Source organism: Bombina bombina, chromosome 4 (assembly GCF_027579735.1).
Source record: "Bombina bombina isolate aBomBom1 chromosome 4, aBomBom1.pri, whole genome shotgun sequence".
NCBI classification, from domain to species: Eukaryota; Metazoa; Chordata; class Amphibia; order Anura; family Bombinatoridae; genus Bombina; species Bombina bombina.
The window spans coordinates 233800945-233822302 of NC_069502.1; the positions used below are offsets into that span (position 1 = coordinate 233800945).

The 21358-nt window shown below is 40.4% G+C and overlaps 1 protein-coding gene across 9 annotated transcripts in view; it reads left to right on the top strand.

Annotated features, from left to right (window-relative positions):
- TRIP12 (thyroid hormone receptor interactor 12) overlaps positions 1 to 21358 on the top strand; it is a 1052161-nt gene that overhangs the window by 649393 nt on the left and 381410 nt on the right. For all 9 annotated transcript variants that reach the window (XM_053709826.1, XM_053709829.1, XM_053709830.1 and 6 more), the window contains 2 exons: positions 16824 to 16942; positions 17150 to 17354. In XM_053709826.1, the coding sequence (XP_053565801.1) occupies positions 16824 to 16942; positions 17150 to 17354 (324 nt within the window). The remainder of the gene's footprint in view (positions 1 to 16823; positions 16943 to 17149; positions 17355 to 21358) is intronic.

Genomic DNA, 21358 nt, shown 5'->3' on the forward strand with positions numbered 1-21358 from the left:
CAGAATTATCTGCTCTGCAGTGTTCTTCTCCTTATCTGGTGTTCCATGCAGATAAGGTGGTTTTGCGTACTAAACCTGGTTTTCTTCCAAAAGTTGTTTCTAACAAAGACATTAACCAGGAGATAGTTGTGCCTTCTTTGTGTCCTAATCCAGTTTCAAAGAAGGAACGTTTGTTGCACAACTTGGATGTAGTTCGTGCTCTCAAATTTTACTTAGCAGCTACTAAGGTTTTCAGACAAACTTTGTCTTTGTTTGTTGTTTATTCTGGTAAACGGAGAGGTCAAAAAGCAACTTCTACCTCTCTCTCCTTCTGGATTAAAAGCATTATCCGATTGGCTTATGAGACTGCCGGACGGCAGCCTCCTGAAAGAATCACAGCTCACTCCACTAGGGCTGTGGCTTCCACATGGGCCTTCAAGAACGAGGCTTCTGTTGATCAGATATGTAAGGCAGCGACTTGGTCTTCACTGCACACTTTTTCTAAATTTTACAAATTTGATACTTTTGCTTCTTCTGAGGCTATTTTTGGGAGAAAGGTTTTGCAAGCCGTGGTGCCTTCCATTTAGGTGACCTGATTTGCTCCCTCCCTTCATCCGTGTCCTAAAGCTTTGGTATTGGTTCCCACAAGTAAGGATGACGCCGTGGACCGGACACACCTATGTTGGAGAAAACAGAATTTATGTTTACCTGATAAATTACTTTCTCCAACGGTGTGTCCGGTCCACGGCCCGCCCTGGTTTTTTTAATCAGGTCTGATAATTTATTTTCTTTAACTACAGTCACCACGGTAACATATGGTTTCTCCTATGCAAATATTCCTCCTTAACGTCGGTCGAATGACTGGGGTAGGCGGAGCCTAGGAGGGATCATGTGACCAGCTTTGCTGGGCTCTTTGCCATTTCCTGTTGGGGAAGAGAATATCCCACAAGTAAGGATGACGCCGTGGACCGGACACACCGTTGGAGAAAGTAATTTATCAGGTAAACATAAATTCTGTTTTTTTACTGCTTATTATAGACGTGCAAATTCGCTACTATTTCACATATTTTACAATATATTATAGCGCCCCCTTGTGTGACCAGGTCACACATCTTGTATATTCTCTGAGAGTGTCATTGATACTCTTATTCAAGCTCGTAAACCAGTTACTAGACGTATCTACCACAAGTTGTGGAGGACCTTTTTATTCTGGTGTGAAAAGCGTGCTTTTTCCTTTTTTAAGGTAAAAACCTTTTTTAAGGTTGCCAGGATCTTATATTTTCTTCAGGATGGGCTGGAAAAGGGCCTTTCTGCTATTTCCCTGAGGGGACAGAGTTCGGCCCTGTTGGTTTTATTGCACAAAAGACTGGCTGAGCTTCTAGACGTGCAGTCATTTGTTATGGCTCTGATTAGGTTTAGACCTGTGTTTAGATCTGGGGCTCCTCCTTGGAGCCTAAATCGTGTTCTTCGGGTTCTGCAACAGGTTCCGTTTGAGCCTCTGCAGTCCGTTGACATTAAATTGTTATCTTGGAAGGTTCTCTTTTTTTTGTGGCTATTGCCTCTGCGCGCAGAGTTTCTGAGATCTCTGCTTTTCAATTTGAGCCCTCTTATCTGATTTGTCATGCAGATAAGGCCGTTTTACATACTAAATTAGGTTTTCTTCCTAAGGTTGTGTCAGATCGCATCATCAATCAGGAGCTTGTGGTTCGTTCCTTGTGTCCTAATCCTTCTGAATCAAAGGAACGCTTACTTTACAATTTGGATGTGGTTTGCACCTTGAAATTCTATCTTCAGGCTACTAAGGAGTTTAGACAATCTTCCTCTTTGTCGTCTTTTCGGGAAAGTGTCAGAAGGGGGGAAGGGGCAGAAGGCTATTTCGCCTTTCCTTTTGGTTAAGTGTCATCCGCTTAGCTTACGAGACAGCGGGACATTGTCCTCCTGAGAGGATAACGGCTCATTCTACTAGAGCAGTGGATTCCTCTTGGGCCTTTAAGAACAAGGCCTCTATGGATCAGATTTGTTAGATGGCTACCTGGTCCTCCTTACAAACTTTTTCACAATCTTACAAGTTTGTTGTTTTTGCTTTGGCTGAAGCAGCTTTCTGGAAAAAAGTTTTGCAGGCTGTGGTGCCCTCAGAATAGGGTCCGCCTCTTCCTTTTTGTTCCCTCCAGTTATTCATTCAGTGTCCTCTGGAGCTTGGGTATAGTTTTCCCAACAGTAAGGAATGAAGCCGTGGACTCTCCCTATCTTAGGAAGGAAAACATAATTTATGCTTACCAGATAAATTCCTTTCCGGATAGGGGAAGAGTCCACAGCCCCTGCCTGTTTTTTGTTTTTTTCTTGTCTATTGGCGGTCCCATATTTTTTATTCTTCTGGCACCATTTATACCCTAATGTTTCTCCTACTTTTCCTTGTTCCCTCGGCAGAATGACTGGGGTAATAAGGAAGTGGGAGGAATATTTAAACCTTTAGCTGTGGTGTCTTTGCCTCCTCCTGGTGGCCAGGTGTTGTATTTTCCAACAGTAAGAAATGAAGCCGTGGACTCTCCCTATCCGGAAGGAAAAGAATTTATCTGGTAAGCATAAACTGTTTTTTTATGTTATCCTATTTTGTACAGGGACTCAATATATTAATATCTCATATTGAGGTGATTTTTACTAATGTCTATGACATGTATGTTATCCTATTTTATGTATAGGGGCTCAATATATTAATCTCTCTCATATTGAGTGATTTTTTTTCTAGTGTCTGTGACATGTATTATTTCATGTATCGTACACATTTTTTTAGTGTTTTTAGGACACTGATAAATTAAAGGGACAGTCAAGTCCAAAAAAAACTTTCACGTTTCAAATAGGACATGTAATTTTAAACAACTTTCCAATTTACTTTTCTTTCATGTAATTGGCAAGAGTCCATGAGCTAGTGACGTATGGGATATACAATCCTACCAGGAGAGGCAAAGTTTCCCAAACCTCAAAATGCCTATAAATACACCCCTCACCACACCCACAATTCAGTTTTACAAACTTTGCCTCCTATGGAGGTGGTGAAGTAAGTTTGTGCTAAGATTTCTACGTTGATATTCGCTTCTCAGCTTTTTTGAAGCCCGTTTCCTCTGAGTACAATGAATGTCAGAGGGATGTGAAGGGAGTATCATCTTTTGAATGCAATGGTTTTCCTCATGGGGATCTATTTCATAGGTTCTCTGTTATCGGTCGTAGAGATTCATCTTCTACCTCCCTGTTCAGATCGACAATATACTCTCATATTCCATTACCTCTACTGATAACTATTTCAGTATTGGTTTGGCTATCTGCTATATGTGGATGGGTGTCTTCAGGTAAGTATGTTTTCATTACTAAAGACACTCTCAGCTATGGTTTGGCACTTTATGTATTTATATAAAGTTTTAAATATATGTATTGTACTTATATTTGCCATGATTCAGGTTTCAGTATATTTCCTTTTGCAGACTGTCTGTTTCATATCTGGGAAATGCATTATTTAGAAATGTATTTCTTACTTGGGGTGTAGTCTTTTTTCAATTGACTGTCATTTTTCTAAATCGTGGGCAGAATTAGGCTCGCTAGGGTGCAAAATGCTAAAGTTTATTGCGTCATTCTTGGCACGAGATTTTTTTGCCGCAAAGTTACATTTGTTGACGCGAATTCGTCATTTCCGGTGTCTTAGTTGACGCCGGGTCCTTTCACAAGATTGCGTCATCTATGACGCGAGTGTGCCGTTTCCGGGCGTTTGTTGTGCGTCATACTTGGCACCAAATATTTTCATTATTTTAGACCCCATTCCTATTTGCCTCTTGCCTTTTTCTATGTCAGAGGGCTATTCTGTTTGCATTTTTTCCCATTCCTGAAACTGCCATATAAGGAATTTGATAATTTTGCTTTATATGTTGTTTTTTTCTCTTACATTTGCAAGATGTCTCAATCTGCTCCTGTCTCAGAATTTACTGCTGGATCCCTGCTGCCTGATAACAGTTCTACCAAAGCTTTGGTTTGTAATAGTTGTCATGATAAACTTTTCCATGCAGATAATGCATCTATCAGTAGTAGTTCATTACCTGTTGTTGTTCCCTCAACATCTAATGCACAAGATATACCTGTAAATTTAAAATAATTTATTTCTGATTCTATTCAGAAAGCTTTGTCTGCCATTCCGCCTTCTAATAAACGTAAAAGGTCTTTTAAAACTTCTCATAAGGTTGATGAAATTTCAAATGACCAGCAACATACTGAATTATCCTTTTCTGATGAGGATCTATCTGATTCAGAAGATCCTGCCTCAAATATTGACACTGATAAATCCTCTTATTTATTTAAAATGGAGTATATTCGTTCCTTGTTAAAATAAATGTTGATTAAATTGGATATTGAGGAAACTAGTCCTCTTGATATTAAAACTAGTAAACGTTTAAATTCTGTTTATAAACCTCTTGTGGTTATTCCAGAGGTTTTTCCAGTTCCTGATGCTATTTCTGATATGATTTCTAAGGAATGGAATAAGCCTGGTACTTCTTTTATTACTTCTTCAAGGTTTAAAAAATTGTATCCTTTGCCAGAAGATAGATTGGAGTTTTGGGAAAAGATCCCCAAAGTTGATGGGGCTATCTCTACTCTTGCTAAACGTACTACTATTCCTACGGAAGATAGTACTTCTTTTATAGATCCTTTAGATAGGAAACTTGAATCTTATCTAAGGAAAGCTTATTTATATTCAGGTTATCTTCTTCGGCCTGCGATTTAATTGGCTGATGTTGCAGCTGCTTCATCTTTTTGGTTGGATACTTTAGCGCAACAAGTATCGGATCATGATTTGTCTAGCATTGTTAAGTTGATTCAACATGCTAATAATTTCTTTTGTAATGCCATTTTTGATATTATTAAAATTGATGTTAAATCTATATAAATAAAAGAGAGAAGCGCTCAACCTGGAAACGAACAATAGCATAATAGCTTGTTCTATGGCTAGTTACCACCCTAGAAGCAGCCTCTTTTTGCTCAATATGTGCCTTTCACAGAGAAGAACTTTCCTGTAGCATATCAGTCTGATCCTGACATCACAGTACAGTCCAGCACCGAAATACCAGGCAATCCCTCTCTGAATGAGAGAAACGGCAAAACCCCAGACGTACGTTTCGGCCTATTGTGGGCCTCGTCAGTGAGGTGCAGCCATATCCCTCTAGGCACACTGAGCAACGGGTCCACGTCTGGATTCCCGCATCACATTTAGGGAGACTTCCCTAAGTGTCATAATTTGCATAAATAAAAGAGAGAAGCGCTCAACCTGGAAACGAACAATAGCATAATAGCTTGTTCTATGGCTAGTTACCACCCTAGAAGCAGCCTCTTTTTGCTCAATATGTGCCTTTCACAGAGAAGAACTTTGCAACGGGTCCACGTCTGGATTCCCGCATCACACTTAGGGAGACTTCCCTAAGTGTCATAATTTGCATAAATAAAAGAGAGAAGTCTCCCTAAGTGTCATGCGGGAATCCATACGTGGACCCGTTGCTCAGTGTGCCTAGAGGGATATGGCTGCACCTCACTGACGAGGCCCACAATAGGCCGAAACGTACGTCTGGGGTTTTGCCGTTTCTCTCATTCAGAGAGGGATTGCCTGGTATTTCGGTGCAGGACTGTACTGTGATGTCAGGATCAGACTGATATGCTACTGGAAAGTTCTTCTCTGTTAAAGGCACATATTGAGCAAAAAGAGGCTGCTTCTAGGGTGGTAACTAGCCATAGAACAAGCTATTATGCTATTGTTCGTTCCCAGGTTGAGCACTTCTCTCTTTTGTATTTATGATAAATCTTTGTCTTTAGCTATTTTAGCTAGAAGAGCTTTGTGGCTCAAATCTTGGAATGCTGATATGACTTCTAAGTCCAGATTGCTATCTCTCTCTTTCCAAAATAATAAATTATTTGGTTCTCAGTTGGATTCAATAATTTGAACTGTTACTGGGGGGAGGGGAGTTTTTTGCCTCAGGATAAAAAACCTGAGGGTAAATCTAAAGCTTTTTCGTTCCTTTTGTCAAAATAAGGAACAGAAACCTAATCCTTCCCCTAAGGATTCTGCTTCCAATTGGAAGCCTTCTTCAAATTGGAATAAATCCAAGCCATTTAAGAGATCCAAACCAGTCCCCAAGTCCGCATGAAGGTGTGGCCCTCATTCCAGCTCAGCTGGTAGGGGGCAGATTAAAATTTTTCAAAGATGTTTGGATCAATTCGGTCCAAAATCATTGGATTCAGAGTATTGTCTTTTAGGGGTACAGAATAGGATTCAGAGTAAGACCGCCTGTGAGAAGATTTTTTCTCTCACGCATTCCGGTAAACCCAGTAAAGGCTCAGACGTTTCTGAAGTGTGTTTCAGACCTGGAGTTATCAGGGGTAATCATGCCAGTTCCGTTTCAGGAACAGGGGCTGGGGTTTTATTCAAATCTATTCATTGTTCCAAAGAAAGAGAATTCATTCAGACCAGTTTTATATCTAAAGATTTTGAATCGATATGTAAGAGTACCAACTTTCAAATTGGTGACTATAAGGACTATTCTGCCTTTTGTTCAGCAAGGGCATTATAGGTCCACAATAGACTTATAGGATGCATATCTTCATATTCCGATTCATCCAGATCATTATCAGTTCCTGAGATTCTCTTTTCTAGACAAGCATTACCAATTTGTTGCTCTTCCTTTTGGCCTAGTGACAGCTCCAAGAATCTTTTCAAAGGTTCTAGGTGCCCTACTCTCTGTAATCAGAGAGCGGGGTATTGCGGTGTTTCCTTATTTGGACGATATCTTGGTACTCGCTCAGTCTTTACGTTCTGCAGAATCTCACACAAATCAACTAGTCTTGTTTCTTCGAAGACATGGTTGGAGGATCAATTTACCAAAATGTTATTTGATTCCTCAGACAAGGGTAACCTTTTTAGGTTTCCAGATAGATTCAGTGTCCATGACTTTGTCTCTAACAGACAAAAGACGTTTGAAATTGGTTGCAGCCTGTTGGATCCTTCAGTCTCTGTCATTCCCTTCAGTAGCTATGTGCATGGAAGTTTTAGGTCTCATGACTGCAGCATCGGACGCGATCCCCTTTGCTCGTTTTCATATGAGACCTCTCCAGCTTTGTATGCTGAACCAATGGTGCAGGGATTATACAAGGGTATCACAATTAATATTCTTAAATCCCAATGTTCGACTTTCTCTGACTTGGTGGTTAGATCACCATTTGTATAATTTTAGGGGCCTCTTTCGTCCGTCCAACCTGGCCTGTGATCACAACAGATGCAAGTCTTTCAGGTTAGGGAGCTGTTTGGGGATCTCTGACAGCACAAGGAGTTTGAAATCTCAAGAGGCGAGATTACCAATCAATATTTTGGAACTCCGTGCAAATTCTCAGGGCTCTTCAATTTTGGCCTCTGTTGAACCTCTGTTGAACAATTCATTTGTTTTCAGACAGACAATGTCAAAACTGTGGCATATGTCAATCATCAGGGTGGGACTCACAGTCCACAAGCTATGCAAGAAGTATCTCGGATACTTGTTTGGGCGAAATCGAGCTCATGCCTAATTTCTGCGGTTCATATCCCAGGTATAGACAATTGGAAGCGGATTACCTCAGTCGTCAAACTTTACATCCGGGAGAATGGTCTCTCCACCCAGATGTGTTTTCTCAAATTGTTCAGATTTGGGGGCTTCCAGAAATAGATCTGATGGCATCTCATCTAAACAAAAAACTTCCCAGGTACCTGTCCAGGGATACTCAGGCGGAAGCAGTAGATGCATTGACACTTCCTTGGTGTTATCAACCTGCTTATATTTTCCCGCCTCTAGTTCTTCTTCCAAGAGTGATTTCCAAGATCATCATGGAGCAATCGTTTGTGCTGCTGGTAGCTCCAGCATGGCCGCACAGGTTTTGGTATGCGGATCTTGTCCGAATGTCCAGTTGCCAACCTTGGCCAATCCTATAAGACAGTAGTTAAGGGGAATTGTGTGAGAGAAACAATGCGCTAGATAAGATCTGGGCTACATAAAAAACTAAGCCTGAAAACAATCAAGAGTACAAAAAATGGGTATATATGTGAGCGCCAATATGTGTATAACACAAAAGGCAATAGATCTTTAATAATAATAAAGATATTGATATAGAAGCCAATCCTATAAGGCCAGACCTTCTATCTCAAGGTGCGTTTTTCCATCAGGATCTCAAATCATTAAATTTGAAGGTATGGAGATTGAACGCTTAGTGCTTAGTCATAGAGGTTTCTCTGACTCAGTGATTAATACTATGTTACAGGCTCGTAAATCTGTTTCTAGAAAGATTTATCGAGTTTGGAACACTTACATTTCATGGTGTTCTTCTCATAAATTCTCTTGGCATTCTTTTAGAATGCCTAGAATTTTACAATTTTACAGTTTCTTCAGGATGGTTTGTCTGCAAGTTCCTTGAAAGGACAAATCTCTGCTCTTTCTGTTTTAAGTGTTGTTCCTTTTGGCCATCTCTTCTGCTAGAGTTTCTGAATTATCCGCTTTCTCTTGTGAATCTCCTTTTTTGATTTTTCATCAGGATAAGGCTGTTTTGCGGACTTCATTTAAATTCTTACCTAAGGTTGTGAATTCTAACAACATTAATGGAGAAATTGTTGTTCCTTCCTTGTGTCCTAATCCTAAGAATTCTTTAGAGAGATCCTTACATTCTTTGGATGTGGTAAGAGCTTTGAAATATTATGTTGAAGCTACTAAAGATTTCAGGAAGACTTCTAGTCTATCTGTTATTTTTTCTGGTTCTAGGAAACGTCAGAAGGCTTCTGCTGTTTCCTTGGCTTCGTGGTTAAAGTTTTTGTTTCATCAAGCTTATTTGGAGTCGGGTCAAGACCCGCCTCAGAGAATTACAGCTCATTCTACTAGATCAATCTCTACTTCGTGGGCTTTTAAGAATGATGCTTCAGTTGATCAGATTTGCAAAGCAGCAACTTTGTCTTTTTTGCATACATTTACTAAATTCTACCGTTTTTATGTGTTTGCTTCTTCAGAAGCAGTTTTTGGTAGAAAAGTTCTTCGGGCAGCTGTTTAGTTTGATTCTTCTGCTTTTGATTTAAGTTTTTCCTTTCATTTATGAGAATAAACTTATTTTTTGGGTTGTGGATTAATTTTTTCAGCGTAAAATTGCTGTTTTTATTTTTATCCCTCCCTCTCTAGTGATTCTTGTGTGGAGTTCCACATCTTGGGTATTGCTATCCCATACGTCACTAGCTCATGGACTCTTGCCAATTACATGAAAGAAAACACAATTTATGTAAGCACTTACCTGATAAATTCATTTCTTTCATATTGACAAGAGTCCATGAGGCCCACCCTTTTTATGGTGGTTATGATTTTTTTGTATAAAGCACAATTATTTCCAAATTTCTTTGTTGATGCTTTTTACTCCTTTATCACCCCACTACTTGTCTATTCGTTAAACTGAATTGTGGGTGTGATGAGGGGTGTATTTATAGGCATTTTGAGGTTTGGGTAACTTTGCCCCTCCTGTTAGGATTGTATATCCCATACGTCACTAGCTCATGGACTCTTGCCAATATGAAAGAAATGAATTTATCATGTAAATTCTTACATAAATTATTTTTTATCACCAATTTTGCTTTTTTATCTTTGTATTCTTAGTTGAAAGCTAAACCTAGGAGGTTCATATGCTACTTTCTAAGACCTTGAAGGCCAGGCCGCCTCTAATCTGAATGCATTTTGATAGTTTTTCACCACTAGAGGGCATTAGTTCATGTGTTTCATATAGATAACATTAAGCTCATGCACGTGAATTTACCATGGAGACAGCTCTGTTTGGCTAAAATGCAACTCTGTCAAAAGAACTGAAATAAGGGGGCAGTCTGCTGAGGCTTTGATACAAGGTAATTACAGAGGTAAAACGTGTATTATAACTGTGTTGGTTATGCAGAACTGGGGATTTGGTAATTAAGGGATTATCTCTCTTTTAGAACAACAACAACAAATCTGGTGTTGACTGTCCCTTTAATGTTTTCATATTTTATTTTTATGGATACAGTATTATAATCTCACTCATATTAAGGGGATATTTGTATGTCTGTGACATCCTTTGTCCCATGTGACACATTTCTTTAGTGCTCTTACGACACTAATAGGTTTATTTTTAGTTATCCTATGTTGTCTAATGGGCTCTATTTTATATAGGTGTGTGTATATACATTTCTTCTACAAGATACGACGAGTCCACGGATTTCATCCTTGTGGGATATTAACCTCCTGCTAACAGGAAGTGGCAAAGAGCACCACAGCAGAGCTGTAAGATCCATGTTGGTTCCCACAGCGCTTCTGAAGGTAGTACATGAGAAATCTTCAGTGTGGAGAACGGTTTCATGCTACAAGCAACATTGAGGTATGTTCAGTCCTTTATTTCTGAGGAGACTTGGTATATCAGAACTGGCTGACATTTTTTCCCTGCAAGGGAAGGGGTAAGCAGTAGACCTGTAAACAAAGGGTATTACTGAAAATCCTGTGTTATTTATTGTACTGGGCTTAAAGCTGCATATATAAAGGGACACTGGGAGAGGCAGCTTAACGGTTTTTATTTGGAACAAATAATCAGTATGGCTGTATATTGATGTTGTGCTTAGGGGACCACATGGCTTTATTGTTAACCGCTTCCCATGCGGTTGTACAGTCTAATGCGAACGTCATCCATGATGGGCGGGGCCTATTTTCAGGCATTAGCTCCGTTTAGGCCTAAACTGGTGTTCTGTTAACCGGATCGTTATCGAGTCATTTTGCAGTACCCTGGGGGCAGGTAGGCACCACAGCAGAGCTGTGGCGAGTTGCTAAGTCAAACATATTTTTTGCTATAAATATTTTTTAGTGGTTAATTTCACCCTTTGCTCTTAGGGTGCAATAATTTTTGGCACTATTGATTGTGTAGTTAATTATACAGCGTTATTTAACGTTTTTAGGCAGTTTGGGAAAAATTGTGCACTTTTTTTATCTCTTAAAAAATTGTTTAAATCCATAAAGTGTTTAACTACTATTGTGGTTATTGCTAGTCTGTTCAACATGTCTGACATTGAGGATACTAATTGCTCTATGTGTTTAGAAGCCATTGTGGAACCCCCTCTTACGTTGTGTACCTCTTGTACTGAAAGGGCCTTACAATGTAAAAAGCATATTTTAAGTAAAGAAAGTGTGCCTAAGGATGATTCTCAGTCTGAGGAGAATCAGGATATGCCATCCAATTCTCCCCAAGTGTCACAACCTTTAACGCCCACACAAGCGATGTCAAGTACCTCTAGTGTGTCTAATTCCTTTACTCTGCAGGAGATGGCTGCAGTTATGTCAACTACCCTTACAGAGGTATTATCTAAATTACCAGTGTTACAGGGTAAACGCAGTAGGTCAGGTATTAATGTGAATACTGAATCCTCTGATGCTTTATTGCCTATTTCTGACGTACCCTCACAGTGCTCTGAGTTGGGGGTCAGGGAATTGCTGTCTGAGGGAGAACTTTCAGACTTTCAGATATTATCTCAGACCGATTCAGACGTCATGTCCTTTAAATTTAAGCTGGAACACCTCCGCCTGTTTCTTCGGGAGGTTTTAGCGACTCTGGATGATTGTGACCCTATTGTGATACCACCAGAGAAATTGTGTAAGATAGACAAATATCTAGAGGTGCCTACTTACACTGATGTTTTTCCGGTTCCTAAAAGAATTTCGGAAATTTAAAAAAAAGGAATGGGATAGACCAGGTATACCGTTCTCTCCTTCTCCTAATTTTAAGAAAATGTTTCCCATATCAGACACCATTCGGGACTCTTGGCAGTCGGTCCCTCAGGTGGAGGGAGCTATATCTACCCTGGCTAAGCATACAACTATACCTATTGAGGACAGTTGTGCTTTTAAAGATCCTATGGATAAGAAGTGAGAGGGTCTTCTAAAGAAATTATTTATTCATCAGGGTTTTCTTTTACAACCTGCATTGTTCTAGTTACTACTGCAGCAGCTTTTTGGTTTGATGCTCTAGAAGAGTCTCTGAAGGTTGAGACCCCATTAGAGGATATTTTGGATAGAATGAAGGCTCTCAAGCTAGCTAATTCTTTTATTACAGATGCCGCTTTTCAAATTAGCGGCGAAAAATGCAGGATTTGCCATTTTAGCGCGCAGAGCGTTATGGCTCAAATCATGGTCTGCTGATGTGTCATCAAAATTTAAGCTTTTAGCTATTCCTTTCAAGGGTAAGACCCTATGCGGGCCTGAATTGAAGAAAATTATTTCTGACATTACTGGAGGTAAAGGCCACGCCCTACCTCAGGATAAGTCTGTTAAGATGAGGGGTAAACAAAATCATTTTCGTTCCTTTCAAAATTTTAAAGGAATGCCCTCTGCCTCCTCTTCCTCTACAAAGCAGGAATTTTGCTCAATCCAAGTCCGTCTGGAGACCCAACCAGGCTTGGAATAAAGGTAAACAATCCAAGAAGCCCGCTGCTGCTACAAAGACAGCATGAAGGGACGGCCCCCGATCCGGGACCGGATCTGGTAGGGGGCAGACTTTCTTTCTTTGCCCAGGCTTGGGCAAGAGATGTTCAGAACCCATGGGCATTGGAAATCGTGACCCACGGGTATCAACTGGAATTCAAGGATTTTCTCCCAAGAGGGAGATTTCATCTTTCACAATTGTCTGTAGACCAGATAAAAAGAGATGCGTTCTTACGCTGTGTAGAAGATCTCTCTACCATGGAAGTAATTTGTCCCGTTCCAAAACTGGGACAGGGGTTTTACTCAAATCTTTTCGTGGTTCCCAAAAAAGAGGGAACCTTCAGACCCATTTTAGATCTCAAGTGTCTAAACAAGTCCCATCGTTCAAGATGGAGACTATACGAACAATCTTACCAATGATCCTGGAGAGTCAATATATGACTACCGTGGACTTGAAGGATGCATACCTTCATATCCCTATTCACAATGATCATCGCCAGTTCCTAAGATTTGCCTTCCTGGACAAACATTATCAGTTCGTGGCTCTTCCCTTCGTTTTGGCCACAGCACCCAGAATCTTCACAAAGGTTCTAGGGTCCCTTCTAGCGGTTCTAAGACCGTGGGGCATAGCAGCGGCGCCTTATCTGGACGATATTTTGATTCAGGTGTCAACTTATCTGACAAAATCTCACACGGACACAGTGTTGTCTTTCCTGAGAACTCACGGTTGGAAGGTGAACATAGAAAAGAGTTCACTAAGTCCACAGACAAGGGTTCCCTTCTTGGGAACTCTGATAGACTCGGTAGACATGAAAATATTTCTGACGGAGGTCAGAAAATCAAAGATTCTAAATACTTGCCGAGCACTTCAGTCCATTCCTCGGCCATCAGAGGCTCAGTGTATGGAGGTCATTGGATTAATGGTAGCGGCAATGGACATCATTCTGTTTGCTCGCTTTCATCTCAGACTACTGCAGCTGTGCATGCTCGGACAGTGGAATGATAAATCTGGATCAAGAGACCAGAGACTCTCTTCTTTGGTGGTTGTCGCCGGATCATCTGTCCCAGGGGACGTGTTTCCGCAGACCCTCATGGGTGATAGTGACAACGGAAGCCAGTCTTCTGGGCAGGGGTGCAGTCTGGAATTCCCTGAAGGCTCAGGGTGTTTGGACTCAGGTGGAGTCTCTACTTCCAATCAATATTCTGTCCCTTCATACTTTTTACAAATTTGATACTTTTGCTTCTTCTGAGGCTGTTTTTGGGAGAAAGGTTCTTCAAGCAGTGGTGCCATCTGTTTAGGTCTCTGTCTTGTCCCTCCCTTTCATCCGTGTCCTGTAGCTTTGGTATTGTATCCCAAAAGTAAGGATGAAATCCATGGACTCGTCATATCTTGTAGAAGTAAAGGAAATTTATGCTTACCTGATAAATTGATTTCTTCTACGATACGAGTCCACGGCCCTCCCTGTCATTTTAAGACAGATTATATTTTATTTTTACAACTTCAGTCACCTCTGCACCTTTAGCTTTTCCTTTCTCTTCCTAAACCTTTGGTCGAATGACTGGGGGTGGAGGGAAGGGAGGAGCTATATATACAGCTCTGCTGTGGTGCTCTTTGCCACAAGTAAGGATGAAATCCGTGGACTCATAAATTTCCTTTTTGGTGATCTAAGGGCTCTAAGATGATCATTTAATCTTTGTCTTGAGATTTGTATGGTCCTAGGTCTTATGTTTTCCCTAGTAATCTTAGGACTTTAATTAGGCTCTAGTTGCCTGATAGTTTGCTTAGCTGTCTAGCATGCAGATAGTTCGTAGTTTGAATCCTGCTACAGCTACTTGCACCTTTAATGTGTATTCACATTATTTCTTATCGCTCTTAGATAGGATTCCATGATATTTTCTCATACAAGATGGTATACCTAGGACTGTGGCATCTTGTCCTTTTTTAAATCTTATTTCTTATTTAAAGGGACACTCAGGTCAAATTAAATTTTCATGATTCAGATACAGCATGTAATTTTAAATAACTTTCCAATTTACTTCCATTAAAAAAAAATGTGCAGTCTTTTATATTTACAATTTTTGAGTCACCAGATCCTACTGAGCATGTGCAAGAATTCACAGAATATACGTATATGCATTTGTGATTGGCTGATTGCTATCACATGGTACAAGGGGAGTGGAAATATACATAACTTTGAAATTTGTTATAAAAAAATCTACTACTCATTTGAAGTTCAGACTAAGTGCTATTGCATTGTCTTATTATCTTGCATTTGTTGATTATGCAAATCTAATGTGTTGACTGGTCCTTTAATAGCTTGCTTTTCTCTTCCGAGAATTGTTTCTGCAAGTAGTTATGGTTATTTCATCATCTGACATATATGTGATTGATCCAAGCAAGGTTCCGTCCTTCTAACTATAGTCTGCAAGGGAGATGTGGCTTATTGTTTAGCTCCACCGCTCCTGAGGTTGTGGGTTTGAACCAAGGTAAGCTCATGCTCCCTCATCTGTCATGTGCTTTTGATGTCTATTCATTTGGGTGAGGATCAGTTTATGGTTTCTATCGTCCGGAGGGAGCATTACCTTCATGTTCCTACTCTCAAGGAGTTCCTTCCTTTCAATCTGACCATGGTAACTCAGAGTATTTTCTAAGGTTCTACTGAGAACTATACAGTTTGGTATTCTCTGACTATGGATCGGCGTCCACTCGGACTCCTCTGAGGATAGTCTTCGACATCCTGTCGACAGACCATTACTATCATGGTGGCTCGGTCAAGACCATCTATATCAGGGTACTTGCTTTTTGAGATGGACCTATCGCATGGGGCTTCAGATTAGCAATTTTGCAAGGTGACCTCTTGGTTATATACATTTCTAAATTTTTGGACATTCAATGTTTTTGCCTCAGCTGAGGCTTCCTTTGGCAGAAAGGTTCTTCAAGCGGTTGTGCCCTCAGGTCTGCCTGTCTTGTTTGTTTCTCCCTCCCTTTCCATTCTCTGGCTTGGTTATTGGTTCCCACTAGTAATTGAATGGATTTGTGGACTCCCTATGCTATTGGAAAGAAAACAAAATGTATGCTTAACTGATAAATTATTTTCTTTCCTTGCATGGAGAGTCCACGACCCACCCTTGTTTACTTTCAAGACTGCTTATTATTTTTGTTTTCTAAAACTTCAGGCACCTCTATACCCCTGGTGTTCCTCTTCTCTTTCCGTATTCCTTCTGCTGAATGACTGGGGATTATGGGAAGTGGGGGGGGGATACTTTAAGCTTTGCTGGGATGTTCTTTGACGCATCCGGGTGGCCAGGAGTTGAACTCCCACTAGTAATTGAATGGATTTGTGGACTCTCCATGCTAGGAAAGAAAATAATTTATCAGGTAAGCATAAATTGTGTTTTTTTTTTAATCTAGCCGTGCCCATTGGAGAACAGTTCAAACCATTGGGTCACAAAAAATATATACTTTTGAAGTAAAAGGCAGGAGCGCAGGATATTAGAATAGAGCAGCTAGATTAAAAAGTAAGTTAGAGCACACCTTTATTAGAAGTGATTAATTAAAGTCCATGTAAAATATTGCTTAGATTCTCGATCTGATTTTAAAACATGTAAAGTTTGCCAACACTTTAAACTATAAAGGAACTTGGGATTTGTCTCAGAATTCTTGCAAGACTCATTGGCTCTTTGTGGTGTGTGCACATGTGCATAATAGTTTTTCAGCACTTACTGTTACATATCTAAGCAGGTAGTGGCTTTCTAGAAAATTTAAAACTGCATTTTATCTATACAGGGTAAAAATGTTTTAATATCTATATATAGGTTTATCTATCAACAAAAAACTGTTCTGTTGGGGGAAAAAGTAGCATGTCCATTATGTAACAGTGACAAACCATTTTGGGGGGGGGGGGGAATCAGATTTTGTGATAAACATAAGATTGGGGCTTGGAGTAGGATTGATTGGGGCTTGGAGTATGATAAAATGAAATTGTCTATTAAATGGCATTTCTGGTTTTTATCTTAACATTCGCTTTTACCATTTCACTGTTAATACTTTTTATATTTTTCCTGGATTTATTTAACCTGATTTGCACCTCCTCTTGTCTGATTTGACTTTGTCATTTGTGTGGTTGCTCCAATGGAATAAGACATGGTGAGCTTATTTGTGCAACATGAAAGTCAAAACGTTCTTGATTCATATAGAGCATGCACTTTTTAAGATACTTTTCAGGTGACTTATTTTATTCTCTTGATATTCTTTTGGTTAGAAAGGATATATTAGTAGCAGGTTTTTATTTTGATATATTAAAGTCTGACACTTGTTTTTCTTTGTAGTCACATTGCATCAATGTTGTCTAGTCAGGACCTAAAAATTGTGGTTGGAGCACTTCAAATGGCAGAGATCTTAATGCAGAAGTTACCAGAGATCTTCAGTGTGTATTTCAGGCGGGAAGGTAACATTCTTTAACCTTTTATATATCTTTTGCTTTCTTTTTCGGCTGGTGCACTAAATACAGTTAGATTTTCTGTCATTTAGAATGTGCACACTGGGATCTCTTACTTTATTGCACTTATCTCATCTGTTATCTACTGACGGTGTGGCATTTTACATGTGTGTTTAAGTGTAACAATTACTTGACATTTTGTTCATTTTCTACCAGGTGTGATGCACCAAGTGAAGAACCTGGCTGAGTCAGAAACTCTACTAACTAGCCCTCCAAAAGTTTGCACAAATGGCTCAGGATCCCTTGTGGGCACAACACCCATAACTACAGGAGCTGGTACTGTGGCTGGAAATCCACCTGTTGAACTTGGTTCCCCCAGCTTGCAGCATCGGGATGACTCCCTTGACCTCAGTCCACAAGGGTGAGGTTTTAAAGTAGGAATAAACACTGGCCCATGTTGCCTTTGTTTGTTGGGCAAACCATGGCTTTAGAAAACAACCTCCTCTCCTTTTCTGTCATTCAAAAGTTGCAATATGACTGCTTTATGAACATTAACTTTTACCCTTAGTTTTTCAATATTTATACAACTAATATAATTTTTATAAATGCATGTACAAATTATTCTCATGCTTATCTTTGCTCTGAATACACCATTCAAGCAATGGTTTATTTAGTATTTAATGTCCCCTTAAAAACAGCTTTTGGGTGAATGCAATAGCTACTTTTTCTCTGTAGTGGGTATGTTTATGGAGGACAACACTTTTATAATTTAACACTTTTATAATTAAATGGTGATGTGCTAATTAGAAGAAAGGGGCCCATCTGGTTTTTCCTTTTGGTATGCTTGTATAAACCTGAAACAAATAAGATTACTATCATTGGAAAATTATTAAGCAACAGTAATTGTAATTTCTCCAACATAGGTGTGTCCGGTCCACGGCGTCATCCTTACTTGTGGGATATTCTCTTCCCCAACAGGAAATGGCAAAGAGCCCAGCAAAGCTGGTCACATGATCCCTCCTAGGCTCCGCCTACCCCAGTCATTCTCTTTGCCGTTGTACAGGCAACATCTCCACGGAGATGGCTTAGAGTTTTTTAGTGTTTAACTGTAGTTTTTATTATTCAATCAAGAGTTTGTTATTTTAAAATAGTGCTGGTATGTACTATTTACTCTGAAACAGAAAAGAGATGAAGATTTCTGTTTGTAAGAGGAAAATGATTTTAGCAACCGTTACTAAAATCCATGGCTGTTCCACACAGGACTGTTGAGAGGAATTAACTTCAGTTGGGGGAACAGTGAGCAGTCTTTTGCTGCTTGAGGTATGACACATTCTAACAAGACGATGTAATGCTGGAAGCTGTCATTTTCCCTATGGGATCCGGTAAGCCATTTTTATTCAGACAGTAAATAAGGGCTTCACAAGGGCTTATTGAGACTGTAGACATTTTCTGGGCTAAATCGCTTCATATATTACACATATTTAGCCTTGAGGAATCATTTAATCTGGGTATTTTGGTAAAATAATATCGGCAGGCACTGTTTTAGACACCTTATTCTTTAGGGGCTTTCCCTAATCATAGGCAGAGCCTCATTTTCGCGCCGGTATTGCGCACTTGTTTTTGAGAGGCATGACATGCAGTCGCATGTGTGAGGAGCTCTGATACATAGAAAAGACTTTCTGAAGGCGTCATTTGGTATCGTATTCCCCTTTGGGCTTGGTTGGGTCTCAGCAAAGCAGATACCAGGGACTGTAAAGGGGTTAAAGTTAAAAACGGCTCCGGTTCCGTTATTTTAAGGGTTAAAGCTTCCAAATTTGGTGTGCAATACTTTTAAGGCTTTAAGACACTGTGGTGAAATTTTGGTGAATTTTGAATAATTCCTTCATACTTTTTCGCAATTGCAGTAATAAAGTGTGTTCAGTTTAAAATTTAAAGTGACAGTAACGGTTTTATTTTAAAACGTTTTTTGTACTTTGTTATCAAGTTTATGCCTGTTTAACATGTCTGAACTACCAGATAGACTGTGTTCTGAATGTGGGGAAGCCAGGGTTCCTTCTCATTTAAATAAATGTGATTTATGTGACACTGAAAATGATGCCCAAGATGATTCCTCAAGTGAGGGGAGTAAGCATGGTACTGCATCATTCCCTCCTTCGTCTACACGAGTCTTGCCCACTCAGGAGGCCCCTAGTACATCTAGCGCGCCAATACTCCTTACTATACAACAATTAACGGCTGTAATGGATAATTCTATCAAAAACATTTTAGCCAAAATGCCCACTTATCAGCGTAAGCGCGACTGCTCTGTTTTAGATACTGAAGAGCATGAGGACGCTGATGATAATGGTTCTGAAATGCCCCTACTCCAGTCTGAGGGGGCCAGGGAGGTTTTGTCTGAGGGAGAAATTTCAGATTCAGGGAAAATTTCTCAACAAGCTGAACCCGATGTGATTACATTTAAATTTAAGTTGGAACATCTCCGCGCTCTGCTTAAGGAGGTATTATCCACTCTGGATGATTGTGAGAATTTGATCATCCCAGAGAAACTATGTAAAATGGACAAGTTCCTAGAGGTCCCGGGGCTCCCAGAAGCTTTTCCTATACCCAAGCGGGTGGCGGACATTGTAAATAAAGAATGGGAAAGGCCCGGTATACCTTTCGTCCCTCCCCCCATATTTAAAAAATTGTTTCCTATGGTCGACCCCAGAAAGGACTTATGGCAGACAGTCCCCAAGGTCGAGGGAGCGGTTTCTACTTTAAACAAACGCACCACTATACCCATAGAAGATAGTTGTGCTTTCAAAGATCCTATGGATAAAAAATTAGAAGGTTTGCTTAAAAAGATGTTTGTTCAGCAGGGTTACCTTCTACAACCAATTTCATGCATTGTCCCTGTCACTACAGCCGCGTGTTTCTGGTTCGATGAGCTAGTAAAGGCGATCGATAGTGATTCTCCTCCTTATGAGGAGATTATGGACAGAATCCGTGCTCTCAAATTGGCTAATTCTTTCACCCTAGACGCCACTTTGCAATTGGCTAGGTTAGCGGCAAAGAATTCTGGGTTTGCTATTGTGGCGCGCAGAGCGCTTTGGTTGAAATCTTGGTCAGCGGATGCGTCTTCCAAGAACAAACTCCTTAACATTCCTTTCAAGGGGAAAACACTGTTTGGCCCTGACTTGAAAGAGATTATCTCTGATATCACTGGGGGTAAGGGCCACGCCCTTCCTCAGGATAGGTCTTTCAAGGCCAAAAATAAACCTAATTTTCGTCCCTTTCGTAGAAACGGACCAGCCCCAAGTGCTACGTCCTCTAAGCAAGAGGGTAATACTTCTCAAGCCAAGCCAGCCTGGAGACCAATGCAAGGCTGGAACAAGGGAAAGCAGGCCAAGAAACCTGCCACTGCTACCAAGACAGCATGAAATGTTGGCCCCCGATCCGGGACCGGATCTGGTGGGGGGCAGACTCTCTCTCTTCGCTCAGGCTTGGGCAAGAGATGTTCTGGATCCTTGGGCACTAGAAATAGTCTCCCAAGGTTATCTTCTGGAATTCAAGGGGCTTCCCCCAAGGGGGAGGTTCCACAGGTCTCAATTGTCTTCAGACCACATAAAAAGACAGGCATTCTTACATTGTGTAGAAGACCTGTTAAAAATGGGAGTGATTCATCCTGTTCCATTAGGAGAACAAGGGATGGGGTTCTACTCCAATCTGTTCATAGTTCCCAAAAAAGAGGGAACGTTCAGACCAATCTTAGATCTCAAGATCTTAAACAAGTTTCTCAAGGTTCCATCGTTCAAAATGGAAACCATTCGAACAATTCTTCCTTCCATCCAGGAAGGTCAATTCATGACCATGGTGGATTTAAAGGATGCGTATCTACATATTCCTATCCACAAGGAACATCATCGGTTCCTAAGGTTCGCATTCCTGGACAAGCATTACCAGTTCGTGGCGCTTCCTTTCGGATTAGCCACTGCTCCAAGGATTTTCACAAAGGTACTAGGGTTCCTTCTAGCGGTGCTAAGACCAAGGGGCATTGCAGTAGTACCTTACTTGGACGACATTCTGATTCAAGCGTCGTCCCTTCCTCAAGCAAAGGCTCACACGGACATAGTCCTGGCCTTTCTCAGATCTCACGGATGGAAAGTGAACGTGGAAAAGAGTTCTCTATCTCCGTCGACAAGGGTTCCCTTCTTGGGAACAATAATAGACTCCTTAGAAATGAGGATTTTTCTGACAGAGGCCAGAAAAACAAAACTTCTAAACTCTTGTCGGACACTTCATTCCGTTCCTCTTCCTTCCATAGCGCAGTGCATGGAAGTAATAGGTTTGATGGTAGCGGCAATGGACATAGTTCCTTTTGCGCGCATTCATCTAAGACCATTACAACTGTGCATGCTCAGTCAGTGGAATGGGGACTATACAGAC